Below are 13,048 nucleotides of genomic sequence, written 5' to 3'. Positions count from 1 at the left end.
CTCTCTCTCTTTCTCTCTCTCTGTCTCTTTCTCTCTCTGTCGCTCTCAAACAAATAAACTAAAAATTAAAAAAAAAAAAGCTGGGCATGGTGGTGCATGCCTTTAATGCCAACACTTAGGAGGCAGAGGTAGGAGGATTGCCATGAGTTCAAGGCCACCCTCAGACTACCTAGAGAATTCCAAGTCAGCTGGGTCTAGAGTGAAACCCTACCTCAAAAAAAAAAAAAAAAATCCCAGCACTTGGGAGGCAAAGATAGGAGAAGCATCATGGGTCCGAGGCCACCCTGAGACTACTTAGTGAATTCCAGGATAGCCTGAGCTAGAGTGAGACCCTACCTCGGACAAAAAAGGAAAAGAGGGGGTGGAGATATGGCTCAGCAGTTAGAGGTGCTTGCTTGTAAAGCCTGATGGTTCCTGTTCAACTCCCCAGTATGCTTGTAAAACCAGAGACACAAAGTGGCTCGTGCATCTGGAGTTCCTGTGCAGCTGCAAGAGACCCTGGAACACCCTCTGTCTTTCTGTCTCTCAAATTAAAAAAAAAAAAAATTTTAGCTGGGTGTGGTGGTGTATGTCTTTAATCCCAGCACTTGGGAGGCAGAGGTAGGAGGATCGGCGTGAGTTCGAGGCCACCCTGAGAGTGAACTCCATCCAGGTCAGCCTGAGCTAGAGTGAGACCCTACCTCGAAAAACAAAAACAAAAACAAACAAACAAAAAAAAAAAAACAGCAACAACAACAACAAAAAATCTTAATGGTCCAAGTTCAATTTCCCAGAATCCACGTAAAGCCAGATGCACAAAAATTGTGCATACATCTGGAGTTCATTTACATTGGCTAGAGGCCCTGGCATGGCCACTCTCTCCCTCTTTCTCTTTCTACTTGCAAATACATAAATAAAATATTTTTTATTTAAAATTTTTTAAATTCATTTTTATTTATTTATTTGACAGCAACAGAGAAACAGAGAAAAAGAGGGAGAGAGAGAGGGAGAGAATGGGCATGCCAGGGCCTCCAGCCACTGCAATCAAACTCCCGACGCATGCATCCCCTTGTGCATCTGGCTAACGTGGGTCCTGGGGAATTGAACCTCGAACTGGGGTCCTTAGGCTTCACAGGCAAGCGCTTAACCACTAAGCCATCTCTCCAGCCCCCATTTTTTTTTGTTTATTTGAGGTGGGGTCTCGCACTAGCCCAGGTTGACCTGGAATTCACTGTGTAGTCTCAGGGTGGCCTCGAACTCATGGCGATCCTCCTACCTCTGCCTGCTGAGTGAATAAAATATTTTTAAATCATTTTTACTTGTTAATTTATGTATTTGAGAGAGGGAGAAGCAGATAGAGCAAGAGAATGGGCATGCCAGGACCTCTAACCACCGCAAATAAACTCCAGACACTTGTGTCACCTCGTGCATCTGACTTTAAAATAGATACTGGAGAATCAAACCTGGGTCCTTTGGCTTTGCCAACAAGTACCTTAACCACTAAGCCATCTCTCCAGTCCAACATTGAATTCTTTTTTCAAAAATATTTTATTATTTTTATTTATTTATTTGAGAGAGAGAGACACAGGGAGAGAGAGAATGGGTGTGCCAGGGCCTCCAGCACTGCAAATGAGCTCCAGACACATGCGCCCCCTTGCGCATCTGGCTTACATGGGTCCTGGAAAATCAAACCGGGATCCTTGGCTTTGTAGGCAAACGTCTTAACTGCTAAGCCATCTCTCCAGCCCTCACCCTTGAACTCTTGATCCTCCTGCCTCCACCTCCCAAGCACTAGGATAGCAGTCATGCAACACCATGGCTTCCTATTTAGTATTACTTATTTTTATGTTTTGGCAAAATTTCACTCTGGACCAGGCTGACCTAAAATTTACTCTGTAGCTGTGTAGCCCAACCTGGCTGTAAACTCATAACCATCCTTCTACCTCAGCTCCCAAGTGCTAGGATTAAAGATGTGAACCATGCTGGGCATGGTGGTGCATGCCTTTAATCCCAGCACTGGGGAGACCCTACCTCAACCCACGCTCCCCCCAAAAAATATGAACCACCATACTTTGGTTTTATCTGGACTTTTTTTTTTTTTTTCAAGGCAGGATCTCGCTCTAGCCCAGGCTGACCTGGAATTCACTATGTAGTCTCAGGGTGACCTCGAACTCACAGTGATCCTCCTACTTCTGTTGGGATTAAAGGCATGCACCACCACGCCCCACTTATCTGGACACTTAAATACAACTTTTTCATTGACAATTTTCATACATATACATAATGTATTTTGTGATCCTCCCTTCTCATTAACTTCTCTTCTCCCCTTCCCCATTCTCTTTCCACTGAACCCCTTCTTTGTTTCCAACTAGTCTCTCCTGTCTTTTTTTTTTTTTTTTTAAGGCATATACCACCATGCCTGGCTTAATTTTATATATTTATTTGCAAGCAGAGATAGAGACTATGGACATGCCCGGGCCACTACCCACTGCAAATGAACTCCAGATGCATGCTCCACTTCTGCATGCTTTCACATCTGGTTTATGTGGGTACCGGGGAATGGAACCTGGGCTATTAGGTTTTGCAGGCAAGCTCCCTAACTGCTGAGCCATCTCTCCAGCCCTCTCTTCTGTTTAGATGTCTTTTTTCCCCCTCCTCCTTCATATCCACAACATGTTGATGGGCCCAATATTATGTAGGTCTTGTGAAGGTAAATAGCAGTCACTGTGAGGTCATGAATGCACTGGCTCCTTTGTGTCTGAAAAAGTGTTCCAAAGCACAACTCCCCAGTTTTTGGCTCTTAATATTTTTCCACCATATCTTCTACAATGGTTGCTGAGCCTTGAAGGGTGTGATAGAGATGTCTCACTTAGTGCTGAACACTCTACTGTCACATTGTCACTTCCCAGCACATAAATTAGTTTTGAGTCTCTCCAATAGATACCACCATCTGTAAATAAATAAATATAAAAAAATCTAGCCAAGCATGGTGGCACACGCCTTTAATCCCAGCACTTGGGAGGCAGAGGTAGGAGAATCACCATGAGTTTGAGGCCACCCGGAGACTACATAGTGAATTCCAGGTCAGTCTGGGCTAGAGTGAGACCCTACCTCAAAAAAACAAAAATGAGAGAGAGAGAATCTCCTTTAGCCAAAAGTGATAGCATGAGCTGGCCCAGCAGCTAAAGGCACTTGCAAAAGTTAGAATAAGCTGGGCATGGTAGTGCATGCCTTTAATCCCAGCACTCGGGAGGCAAAGGTAGAAGGATTGCTGTGATTTCAAGGCTACCCCAAGACTACATAGTGAATTCCAGGTCAGCCTGGACTAGAGTGAAACTTTACCTTGAAAAAAAAAAGTTAGAATAGGGCTGGAAATATGGCTTAGCAGTTAAAGCGCCTGCTTGCAAAGCCCAAGGACCCAGGTTCAACTCCTCAGGACCCAGGTAAACTATATGTATAAGACGGTACATGTGTCTGGAGTTCATTTGCAATGGCTGGAGGCCCTGGTAAGCCCATTCTCTCTATCTGCCTCTTTTTTTTCTCTCTCTCTCCAGTAAATAAAATATTTTAAAAAGTAAGGGGCTGGGCTGAAGAGATGGCTTAGTGGTTAAGCGCTTGACTGTGTAGCCTAAGGACCCTGGTTCAAGGCTCAATTCTCCAGGACCATGTAAGCCAGATGCACAAGGTGGTGCACATGTCTGGAGTTTGTTTGCAGTGGCTGGAGGCCCTGATGCGCCCATTCTCTCTCTCTAACTGTCTCTTTCTCTGTCTGTCTGTTGCTCTCAAATAAATAAAACTTAAAAAATTAAAAATTAGGGCTGGAGAGATGGCTTAGTGTTTAAGGCACTTGCCTGTGAAGGACCCAGGTTTGATTCTCCAGGTCCCATGTTAGCCAGATGCACATCATGGCACATGCATCTGGAGTTCTTTTGCAGTGGCTAGAGACCCAGGCACACCCATTCTCTCTCTCTCCTGCTGTCTCTAATAAATAAATTTTTTTAAATTGAAAAAAAGTAAGGGGCTGGTGAGATGGCTTAGCAGTTAAGGTGTTGCCTACAAAGCCAAAAGACCCAGGTTCAATTCTCCAGGATCCTCATAAACCAGATGCACAAGGTGGTGCATATATCTGGAGTTTGTAGCAGCTGGAGGCCCTGGTGTGCCCATTCTCTCTCTCTCTCTCTCAAATAAATAAATATTTTAAAAATTACAATTAAATTAAATTAATTTATTTGCAGGTAGAGAGAGACATATGGAAAGAAGAGAGACAGACAGAGAGAGAATGGGCATACCAGGGCCTCTAGACACTGAAAATAAACACACAAATGCCCCTCCACCCCCGTGCATCTGGTTTACATGAGTACTGGGCAATCAAATCTGGGTCCTTTGGCTTTGCAGGCAAGTGCCTGAATTGCTAGGCCATTTCTCTGTCGGGCACTGCCACGCACAGGCTAGAGCCTTCAGGAGATGAGCCTGAGCTGCCAGGCATAGCTAAGGACCTCCCACCCCATATAGGCAGCCACTCCCTCTCTAAGCCCAGCACACCTGAATTTAGGCTTTGCCCTGTGACCTTGGGCCAGTTGCCTAGGAAACTCCTTATATGGTATCAACTAGCAACCTTTGCACAGCCCATTCCCCTGTACCCTACCATTGCTGAAATATATGTCCCCATATGCTAATTAGGCATCAGCAAGCAACCTTGTACACCCAATCACCTTAGGACCCTCAACTGCTTATAAAACCCATTTCCCTACTGACTAAACCGAGATGTTCACAGAGACTGTCCCCTGAAAGTGATTCTTTCCCGCACTCACCACTATTGCCTGGAGGGACCCACGTATATCCAGCTCAATAAATAAAATCTTTTTTAAGATTTATTTATTAGAGATAGACAGGGAGAAAGATAGAGAGTGAGAATGGGTGCTCCAGGGCGTCTAGCCCAAGCAAACAAACTCCAGACTCATGTACCATGTGCATCTGGCTTATGGGAGACATGGAGAATCGAAGTTGGGTCTTTAGGCTTCACAGGCAGGCACCTTAACTGCTAAGCCATCTCTCCAACCCAATAAAATATTTTTAAAAGTGAGAACAGGTCTAATATATGGGCTAAACTCTTTTTAGAATCTCTTCATGTCCTGAATTTGAATTTTTCTTTTTTATTTTTCTTTTCTTTCTTTTTTTAAATTTTTAAATTTTTAAATTTTTTATTTTTCTGAGGTAGGGTCTCACTTTAGACCAGGCTGACTTGGAATTCACTATGTAGTCTCAGGGTGGCCTCAAACTCACAGTGATCTTCTTACCTCTGCCTCCTGAGTGCTGGGATTAAAGGTGTGTGCCACCATGCCCAGATTATTTATTAATTTGAGAGAGATACAAAAATAGGCAGATAAAGAGAAAGAAAGAATGGGTGCTCTGGGGCCTCCAGCCACTACAGATGAGCTCCAGATGCATGTGCCCCCTTGTGCATTTGGTTTACATGGGTCCTGGGGAGTCAAACCTGGGTCTTTTGGCTTTGCAGGCAAATGCCTTAACTGCTACGCCATCTCTCCAGCCCTGTCCACCTTATTTTTGAGACAGTGTCTCACTGAATCTGCAGCTCACTGAGAAGGCTACACTAGCTGGTCAGCAAGCTATGTGGTCCCCCTCTTTCCAATTTTCCAGCACTGGGGCTACAGGCACATGATATTATGCCCAGCCTTTACATCAGCGCTTCGGATCCAGCATCAGACCCTCACGTTTACATCAAGCACTTAACTGACTAATCCACCTCCCCGGCCCTGCCATTATGTTTTATTCTAACCTCTGAGCATTTATGGTTTAGAGTGATTTGGAGCCTGGTGATGGGGATCGTGTCCCATGTGCGGAGGTGGAAATTGGGGCTCCTGAGCCCCATGATGACCTCCAGAGGAAGGGAAAGTGACCGTGTCTCATGCAGGGCTGAGCTCCTGCAGTGCGAGCCGGGAGTCTGGCATCCAGACTTGGGCAATGAGGCAACCTCCTGGCACCCTTCTCTTTTCTAATGCAGGAGGAGTCCTGCACGTGTGGGGATATTCAAGGCCTCTCCTGAGGTGTAACTGGACCCCTCCGAGCTGCTGGGCAGAGGGCCTCTGCAGTCCTAACCCCCGGCCTGATCTCCACCTCCCAGGTCCCTCCCTGCCCCCTTACATAAGGCCTGGGTAGGCCTGGTCTTGTTCAGTCCTGTGGCAATGGCTTTCACAGATCTACTGGACACCCTGGGAGGTGTAGGTCGCTTCCAGGTCATCTACACAGCCCTGCTGCTGACGCCCTGTGGCCTGCTGGCCTGCCATACCTTCCTCCAGAACTTCACGGCCGCCTCGCCTGCTCACCACTGCCGGCATTCTGCCAACCACACAGAGGACACCACCACCAACTACTCCAGGGCCTGGCTGAGGGCCACCATCCCCCTGGACCAGCATGGGCTCCCTGAATCGTGCCGCCGTTTCATGGAGCCTCAGTGGGCCCTTCTGAGTTCCAACGCCTCCACCTACGGAGCAGTCATGGAAGGCTGCAAGGAGGGCTGGGTCTATGACCGCAGCGTTTTCCCTTCCACGATTGTGATGGAGGTCAGAGGAGGTTGGGTGGCATGGGGGGAGAGGGGCGGCTGCTGGCTGAGGCCGAGGCTGATCATCCCCTCCCCCACCTCCCCCGGCAGTGGGACCTGGTGTGTGAGGCCCGTGCCCTCAATGACCTGGCTCAGTCCCTCTACATGGCTGGGGTGCTGGTGGGGGCTGCCATATTCGGTAGCCTCGCAGACAGGTGAGCCTTTGGGAACGGGTCCCAGCCATCTGGGAAAGGCCCTTGCAATCTTCCTTCCTTCCTCCCTTTCTCCCTCCCTCCCTTCCTTCCTTCCTTTCCTCTTCCTTTTTTCCCCCAGGATAAACAAGGGTTTATTGGGGGACCGGGGCTCAGTCCTTCTTGGCGGCCACCTTGCGCACAGCGGCCAGCGCGCTGCTCAGCTCCCCGCTTGCTCTGGGCGCGCACGTGCGCCCCACCCGCTCCTTGATGAACGTGGACGCGCGCTTGTCCTTGGACAGCTTGAGCAGCGCCGTGGCGCGACCTTCGTGTGCTTGGTCAGTCGCCCGCGCCCCCGGCTGGGCCTCGGCTTGCTCAGTTCTTGCTGAGCCCCACGGCACATGGGGTAGCACAAGCCATGGCTGCTGCTCGTCTATGGCCGCTGAGGCGAAGACCCGCCTTCCCCCCTCCCAAGGTAGAGTCTCGCTCTAATTTAGACTTATACTATGTAGTCTCAGGGTGGCCTTGAACTCAGAGCGATCCCCCAAGTGCTGGGATTAAAGGCATGGGCCACCACGCCCGGGTTTTTTTTTTTTCTTCTTCCCTAAACTGGGCACACCAAGGTCTCCAGCCACACGTGCCACCTTGTGCATCTGGCTCACGTGGGTACTGGGGAATCAAACCTGGGTGCCTTAACTGCTAAGTCTTTTCTCCGGCCTGGCTTTTATTTTTTTAATTTTATTTATTTATTTGAGAGAGAGGGAAAAGACAGAGAAAGAGAGAGGGAGAGAAATGGAGGGGAAGAGGGAGAGAATGGGCTCAAATGAGCGCTCGATGCATGCACCACCTTGTGCCTCTGGCTTACATGTACTGGGGAATCGAACCGATCGATGTTCTTTGGCTTTGTAGGCAGGTGCCTTAACCGCTAAGCCATCTCTCCAGCCGTCTTTTTTTTTTTTTTTTTTTTTCTTCCTGTGGTAGGGTCTTACTCTACCACAGGGTGACTTGAAAGTTACTCTGTAGCCCATGCTGCCTTTGAACTCATGGCAGTCCTCCTACCTCAGCATCCTGAGTGATGGGATTAAAGGTGTGTGCTACCCCACCAGGCATTTTTTGTTTGTTTGTTTTTGGTTGGTCCCCCATCTTTATACAAATACTGGTACTCAACACACCTGCTCAGTACTTGCTTTGACTTCTTCATTTTGAAGGCCGCTCCACATTCCTTTATAACTTCTTCTGTCCTCCCTAACATCTATGTTAAATTGCCACCATAACCCACACCCACTGACAGACGCCAGAGAAACCGCAACCTGGCACATGGCTCTGCTGACGTCCTGCTCCCACACACCCTCCTCTGTCCCTCCCTCCCCTTCCTTCCTCGCTCCTCTTCCCCTTCTCCCTCCTCTTCCCTCCCTTCTACCCATCCTCTCTGGATTCAGTGTTGGGGAGGGGAGCTCCCAGACACGAGACCCCACTGCCCAGAGTGTAGGGGGCTCCCTGTGTCTCCCACCTCAGCCCTGCTCTGGTGGCAATGCCATGGCCCTCATCCTACAGTGCCACAACAGGGTCTGGCTTGGCTCAGGTCTGCTACTTTGAGGTAATGAATGAATGCATGTGTGCATGACGGGGGAGATACCTGTGGTGACGAAATGCTGCCTGCCCTCTTTGGCCTGCTGATTTCCTGGCCTGCCTGGCTGTGTTCTCTGACCTGGAGCCCTCATTAATAATGGAACAATGCCAACGTGCAGAGTGCAGTAACCCCACCAGCCTGGCCTTGGACTCCTGATGTCCATTTGGGCCTCTCAGCCTCGCTATCTCAATCAGTTCTTCTGAAGACTTACGCCAGGATCTTGCTCCCATAGCCTGGGAGTGGCGAAGGGCTCAGCTTCCTGGAAGTTCTGGGCTGCGGCCTTCTTCCAGTTCAGGGACTCCCTGCCCTCCACACCCACTTATGGGTCACTGCAAAATCCGTGCTTTTCCCCAGCCTGGTGTTAATCTTGTCATCTCTGTTTTCTTTTTCTTCTTTCTTTCTTTCTTTCTTTCTTTCTTTCTTTTTTTGTTTTTTTGTTTTTGTTTTTCGAAGTAGGGTTAACTCTAGCCAAGGCTAACCTGGAATTCATTATGTAGTCTTAGGGTGGCCTTCAACTCATGTTACTCTATCCCTGTCCAGCCTTGTCCACCAGTGCTGAGGTCCTAGCAGTTGCATGTGCTATTTTTTTAAATCTATTTTATTTATTTATTTGAGAGAGAGGCATATATACAGAGAACAGGCACACCAGGGCTTCTAGCCACTGCAGACAAACTCCAGATGTGTGTTCCCCCTTGTGCATCTGGCTTATATGGGTCCTGGGGAATTGAACATGGGTCCTTAAGATTCATAGGTCCTTAGGATTCACAGGCAAGCACCTTAACCACTAAGCCATCTCTCCAGCCCTCATTTTTTTTTTTTTAATTTTGTGTTCAGCCATTTCATATGGAGGGAGGACACTGAAAATCCTTCCCTCTTCAGATCATGGCACCTTGAATCTATCCCACAAGCATAGCCACGAAAATCTAGAAAATGTTGTAGTCAAATGGGAACTGGAGCCAGTTGTGGTGGCGCACGCCTTTAGTCCCAGCACTTGGGAGGCAGAGGTAGGAGGATTGCTGAGAGTCCGAGGCCACCCTGAGACTGCATAGTGAATTCCAGGTCAGCCTGAACTAGAGTGAGACCGTACCTCAAAAAAACAAAAAACAAAAAAAGGACCTGGAACTCATTCTGTAGTCCCAGGCAGGCCTCCAACTCACAGTAATCCTCCTACCTTTGCCTCCTGAGTACTGGGGTTAAAAGTGCGTGCCACCATGCTCAGCTAAATTATTATTTATTTTTATTTTTGGTTTTTCAACGTGCAGTCTTGCTCTAGCCCAGGCTGACCTAGAATTCACTATGTGGTCTCAAGGTGGCCTTGAACCCACAGCCATCCTCCTACTTCTGCCTCCCAAGTGCTAGGATTAAAAAATACACCATGGCAGGTCTATTATTATTATATATTTTTGAGACAGGGTCTTGCTCTAGCTTAGGCTGGCCTGAATTCACTATGGAGTCTCAAGCTGACCTGGAACTCATGATAATACTCCTATCTCAGGCTCCTGAGTGCTGGGATTAAAGGCATGCACCACCATGCCCAGCTTTAAATCATTTTTTTTTAAATTTTTTATTTATTTATTTGAGAGCGACACAGAGAGAAAGACAGATAGAGGGAGAGAGAGAATGGGCGCGCCAGGGCTTCCAGCCTCTGCAAACGAACTCCAGACGCGTGCGCCCCCTTGTGCATCTGGCTAACGTGGGACCTGGGGAACCGAGCCTCGAACCAGGGTCCTTAGGCTTCACAGGCAAGCGCTTAACCGCTAAGCCATCTCTCCAGCCCCTAAATCATTTTTTTTAAATATAAGTTAAGGTATATTAATTAAAAACATTTTTTTCAAGGTAGGGTCTCACTCTAGCCCAGGCTGACCTGGAATTCACTATGTCTCAGGGTGGCCTCGAACTCACAGCGGTCCTCCTACCTCTCCAGCTTTAAATTATTTTTGAGACAGGGTTTCACTCTAGTCCAGGCTGACTTGGAACTCAATCTGTAGCTTAGGCTGGCTTTGAACTCCTGATGATCCTCCTACCTCTGCCTCTCAAATGCTAGGATTAAAAGCATGTACTACCATGGCCAGCACACACACTATTTTGAGGAGTGGCTTTCACCAGATACCCTGGATTCTCCTTGACTACCTTGGTACTCACCACCGGGGCACAAAGCTCAGGCACAGGCCAAGGTTTGCTCCCTCAAACCTCAAGGTTTGCCTGCCAGAGTCTTAATACCTGTGCCTACTCCCTGGGTTCAGGTTGGGCCGCAAGGCCCCTCTGATCTGGTCGTACCTGCAGCTGGCAGTTTCGGGGGCTGCGACAGCATATGTTGGCTCCTTCAGCACCTACTGTGTCTTCCGGTTCCTGATGGGCATGACCTTCTCCGGCATCATCCTCAATTCTCTCTCACTGGGTGAGTCTAGCCCGATGGGGCCCGGAGGGACTGGGGCTTGTGAGAAGGGGGTGTAGCACCCATCATAGGTCATTTTTCTTATTTGGTTTTGTTGTAATTCTCATCCAGAGACCTCAGCTCAGAACCTTACACTTGAGAAACCCAAGGTGGCAGAGCCTGGCATCCTTTTCCTGGTCTAGGTTTTAGTTTACGAATCTGTAAACTAAGAGGGTTAGCTTTACTTCATTTGAGGGTTAGCTATAATCACTAAGTACCTATTGTATGCCAGGATTACGTGAGGTCACAGAGGTGACTGGGATCACAGGGCAGTGAGATAGGATGGTCCCCAGGGAGCTGCGCATGACGGTGCATTACTGTAATCTTGGCACTTGGGAGGTAGAAATGGGAGGGTTAGGAGCAGCTTGGCTTTATAGTGATTTTGAAAGCAACATGTCTCAAAAAAAAAAAAAAAGGGGTTTGAGCCGGGCATGGTGGCACACGCCTTTAATCCCAGCACTTGGAAGGCAGAGGTAGGAGGATCACCGTGAGTTCGAGGCCACCCTGAGACTACATCATCCTGGATGATCATCCTGGACTAGAGCAAGACCCTACCTCAAAACACCACAAAAGAGAGAGAGAGAGAAATGAGCATGCAAACGAATTCCAGACACATCATCTGCCACACCACCTTGTGCATCTGGCTTTACATAGGTACTGGAGAATTGAACCCATGTCGTTATGCTTACAGAAAAACACCTTAACCTCTGAGCCATCTCCCCAGCTGTCAATTTTTTTTTTTTTACCTTGAACTTTTGATTCTCCCAGTTCCACCTCCCTATTTCTGGGGTTATAGCCATGCACCACTATGCCCAGTTTATGGAGTGTTGGGGATTTAACCCAAGGAGTCAAGCATCCTAGGCAAGTACTCGGCCAAGTGATCTGTATTCCCAGAGGCCCTCTTTTGTTTCTTTGCACATTGTCCCTTCTTTCCTTCTTCCTTTTCCTTTCCTTCCTTTCTCTTCCCTTCTTCCTTTATCTTTTCCTGTCTTCTTTTTGCATTCTTTCTTTCTCCCTCCCTGTTTGTATTTATTTTATTTTATTTATTTATTTATTTATTGTCTTTCAAGGTAGGGTCTCGCTCTAGCCCAGGATGACCTGGAACTCACTCTATAGCTCTGGCTTGCCTTGAACTCATAGGGGTCCTTCTACCCTGGCCTCCCCAAGTGCTAGGATTAAAGACAAGACCCACCACACCTGGCTTCCTTTTTTTTTGTTTGTTTTTGTTTTTTGTGGTAGGGTCTCACTCAGGATAACCTGGAATTCACTATGTAGTCTCATGGTGGCCTCGAACTCATGGTGATATGGTGATCCTCCTACCTCTGCCTCCCGAGTGCTAGGATTAAAGGCATGCACCACCATGCCTGGCTTTCCTTTCTTTTTTAATAAGAGTCTTGCTCTGTAGTTGAGGCTGGTCTTGAATTCACTAACTTGTCTAGGCTGGCCTCAAATTCATAGTCCTTCTGCCTCCCTAGTGCTGGTGTTATAGGTTTGAGCCACCATGCTTCTCTCTCTGTCTCTGTCTATCTCTCTTTCTCTGTATTTATCCTGCCATAGCCAATAAATGCCAGACACATGAACTGCTTTTTTGCCTCTGGCTTTTGTGGGTGGCTGGAGGAATTGAACCTGGGTCAGCAAGCACCTTTAACTGCTCATCTCCCCAACCTTTCTTTTCTTTTCCTTTTCTCTTTCTTTTATTATTTAATTTATTTATTTATTTATTTGAGAGAGGGAAAGAGGCAGCAAGAGAGAGAGAGAGAGAGAGAGAATGGGCACACCAGGATTCTAGCCACCACTGCAAAGGAACTCCAGATGCATGCGCCACCTTGTGCGTCTGGCTTACATGGGTCCTGGGAAATCGAACCAAGGTCCTTTGGCTTTGCAGGCAAGCACCTTAACTGCTAAGCCATCTCACCAGCCCTCTTTCTATCCTCTTTCTTTCCTCCCTCCTTCCTTCTTTCCCTGTATTTCTATTCTTTCTCTCTCTCTTTCTTTTTTTTTGCTTCTTTCGGCTGGTAGCACCTGGAGCCCAGGCCTTGCACATGCTGGGCAAATGCTCTACCACTGACCCAAAACCCCAATCCTTGCTCTGTATCTTGAGCTTCTCATTTAACAATCCTGACATCGGTTCATTGATTGAAGGCCTTCTGTGGGCTAAGCCAGGTTCTAGATACACAGCAGTGACCACAGAGTAGACCCTTCCTGGTGTCCATGCGCTAGCAAGGAAGGTCAGATAACACACGCCGTGAATAGCT

At 47.8% G+C, this 13,048-nt stretch overlaps 1 protein-coding gene and 1 pseudogene across 1 annotated transcript in view; one reads left to right on the top strand and one right to left on the bottom strand.

Moving 5' to 3' along the window:
* The first annotated feature begins 6,182 nt into the window (after positions 1–6,182).
* The window catches only part of LOC101615822 (solute carrier family 22 member 20), a 52,461-nt gene continuing 45,595 nt past the window's right edge, over positions 6,183–13,048 (top strand). The window contains exons 1-3 of the mRNA XM_004656659.2: positions 6,183–6,560; positions 6,650–6,753; positions 10,603–10,757. Of these exons, the coding sequence (XP_004656716.2) occupies positions 6,183–6,560; positions 6,650–6,753; positions 10,603–10,757 (637 nt within the window). The remainder of the gene's footprint in view (positions 6,561–6,649; positions 6,754–10,602; positions 10,758–13,048) is intronic.
* On the bottom strand, positions 9,180–9,310 carry LOC123457865 (annotated as a pseudogene).

Source organism: Jaculus jaculus, chromosome 1, assembly GCF_020740685.1.
Source record: "Jaculus jaculus isolate mJacJac1 chromosome 1, mJacJac1.mat.Y.cur, whole genome shotgun sequence".
Classification (NCBI taxonomy): domain Eukaryota; kingdom Metazoa; phylum Chordata; class Mammalia; order Rodentia; family Dipodidae; genus Jaculus; species Jaculus jaculus.
Note: the sequence above shows the minus strand (reverse complement) of the source record. Positions and strands in the feature narration are given on the sequence as shown.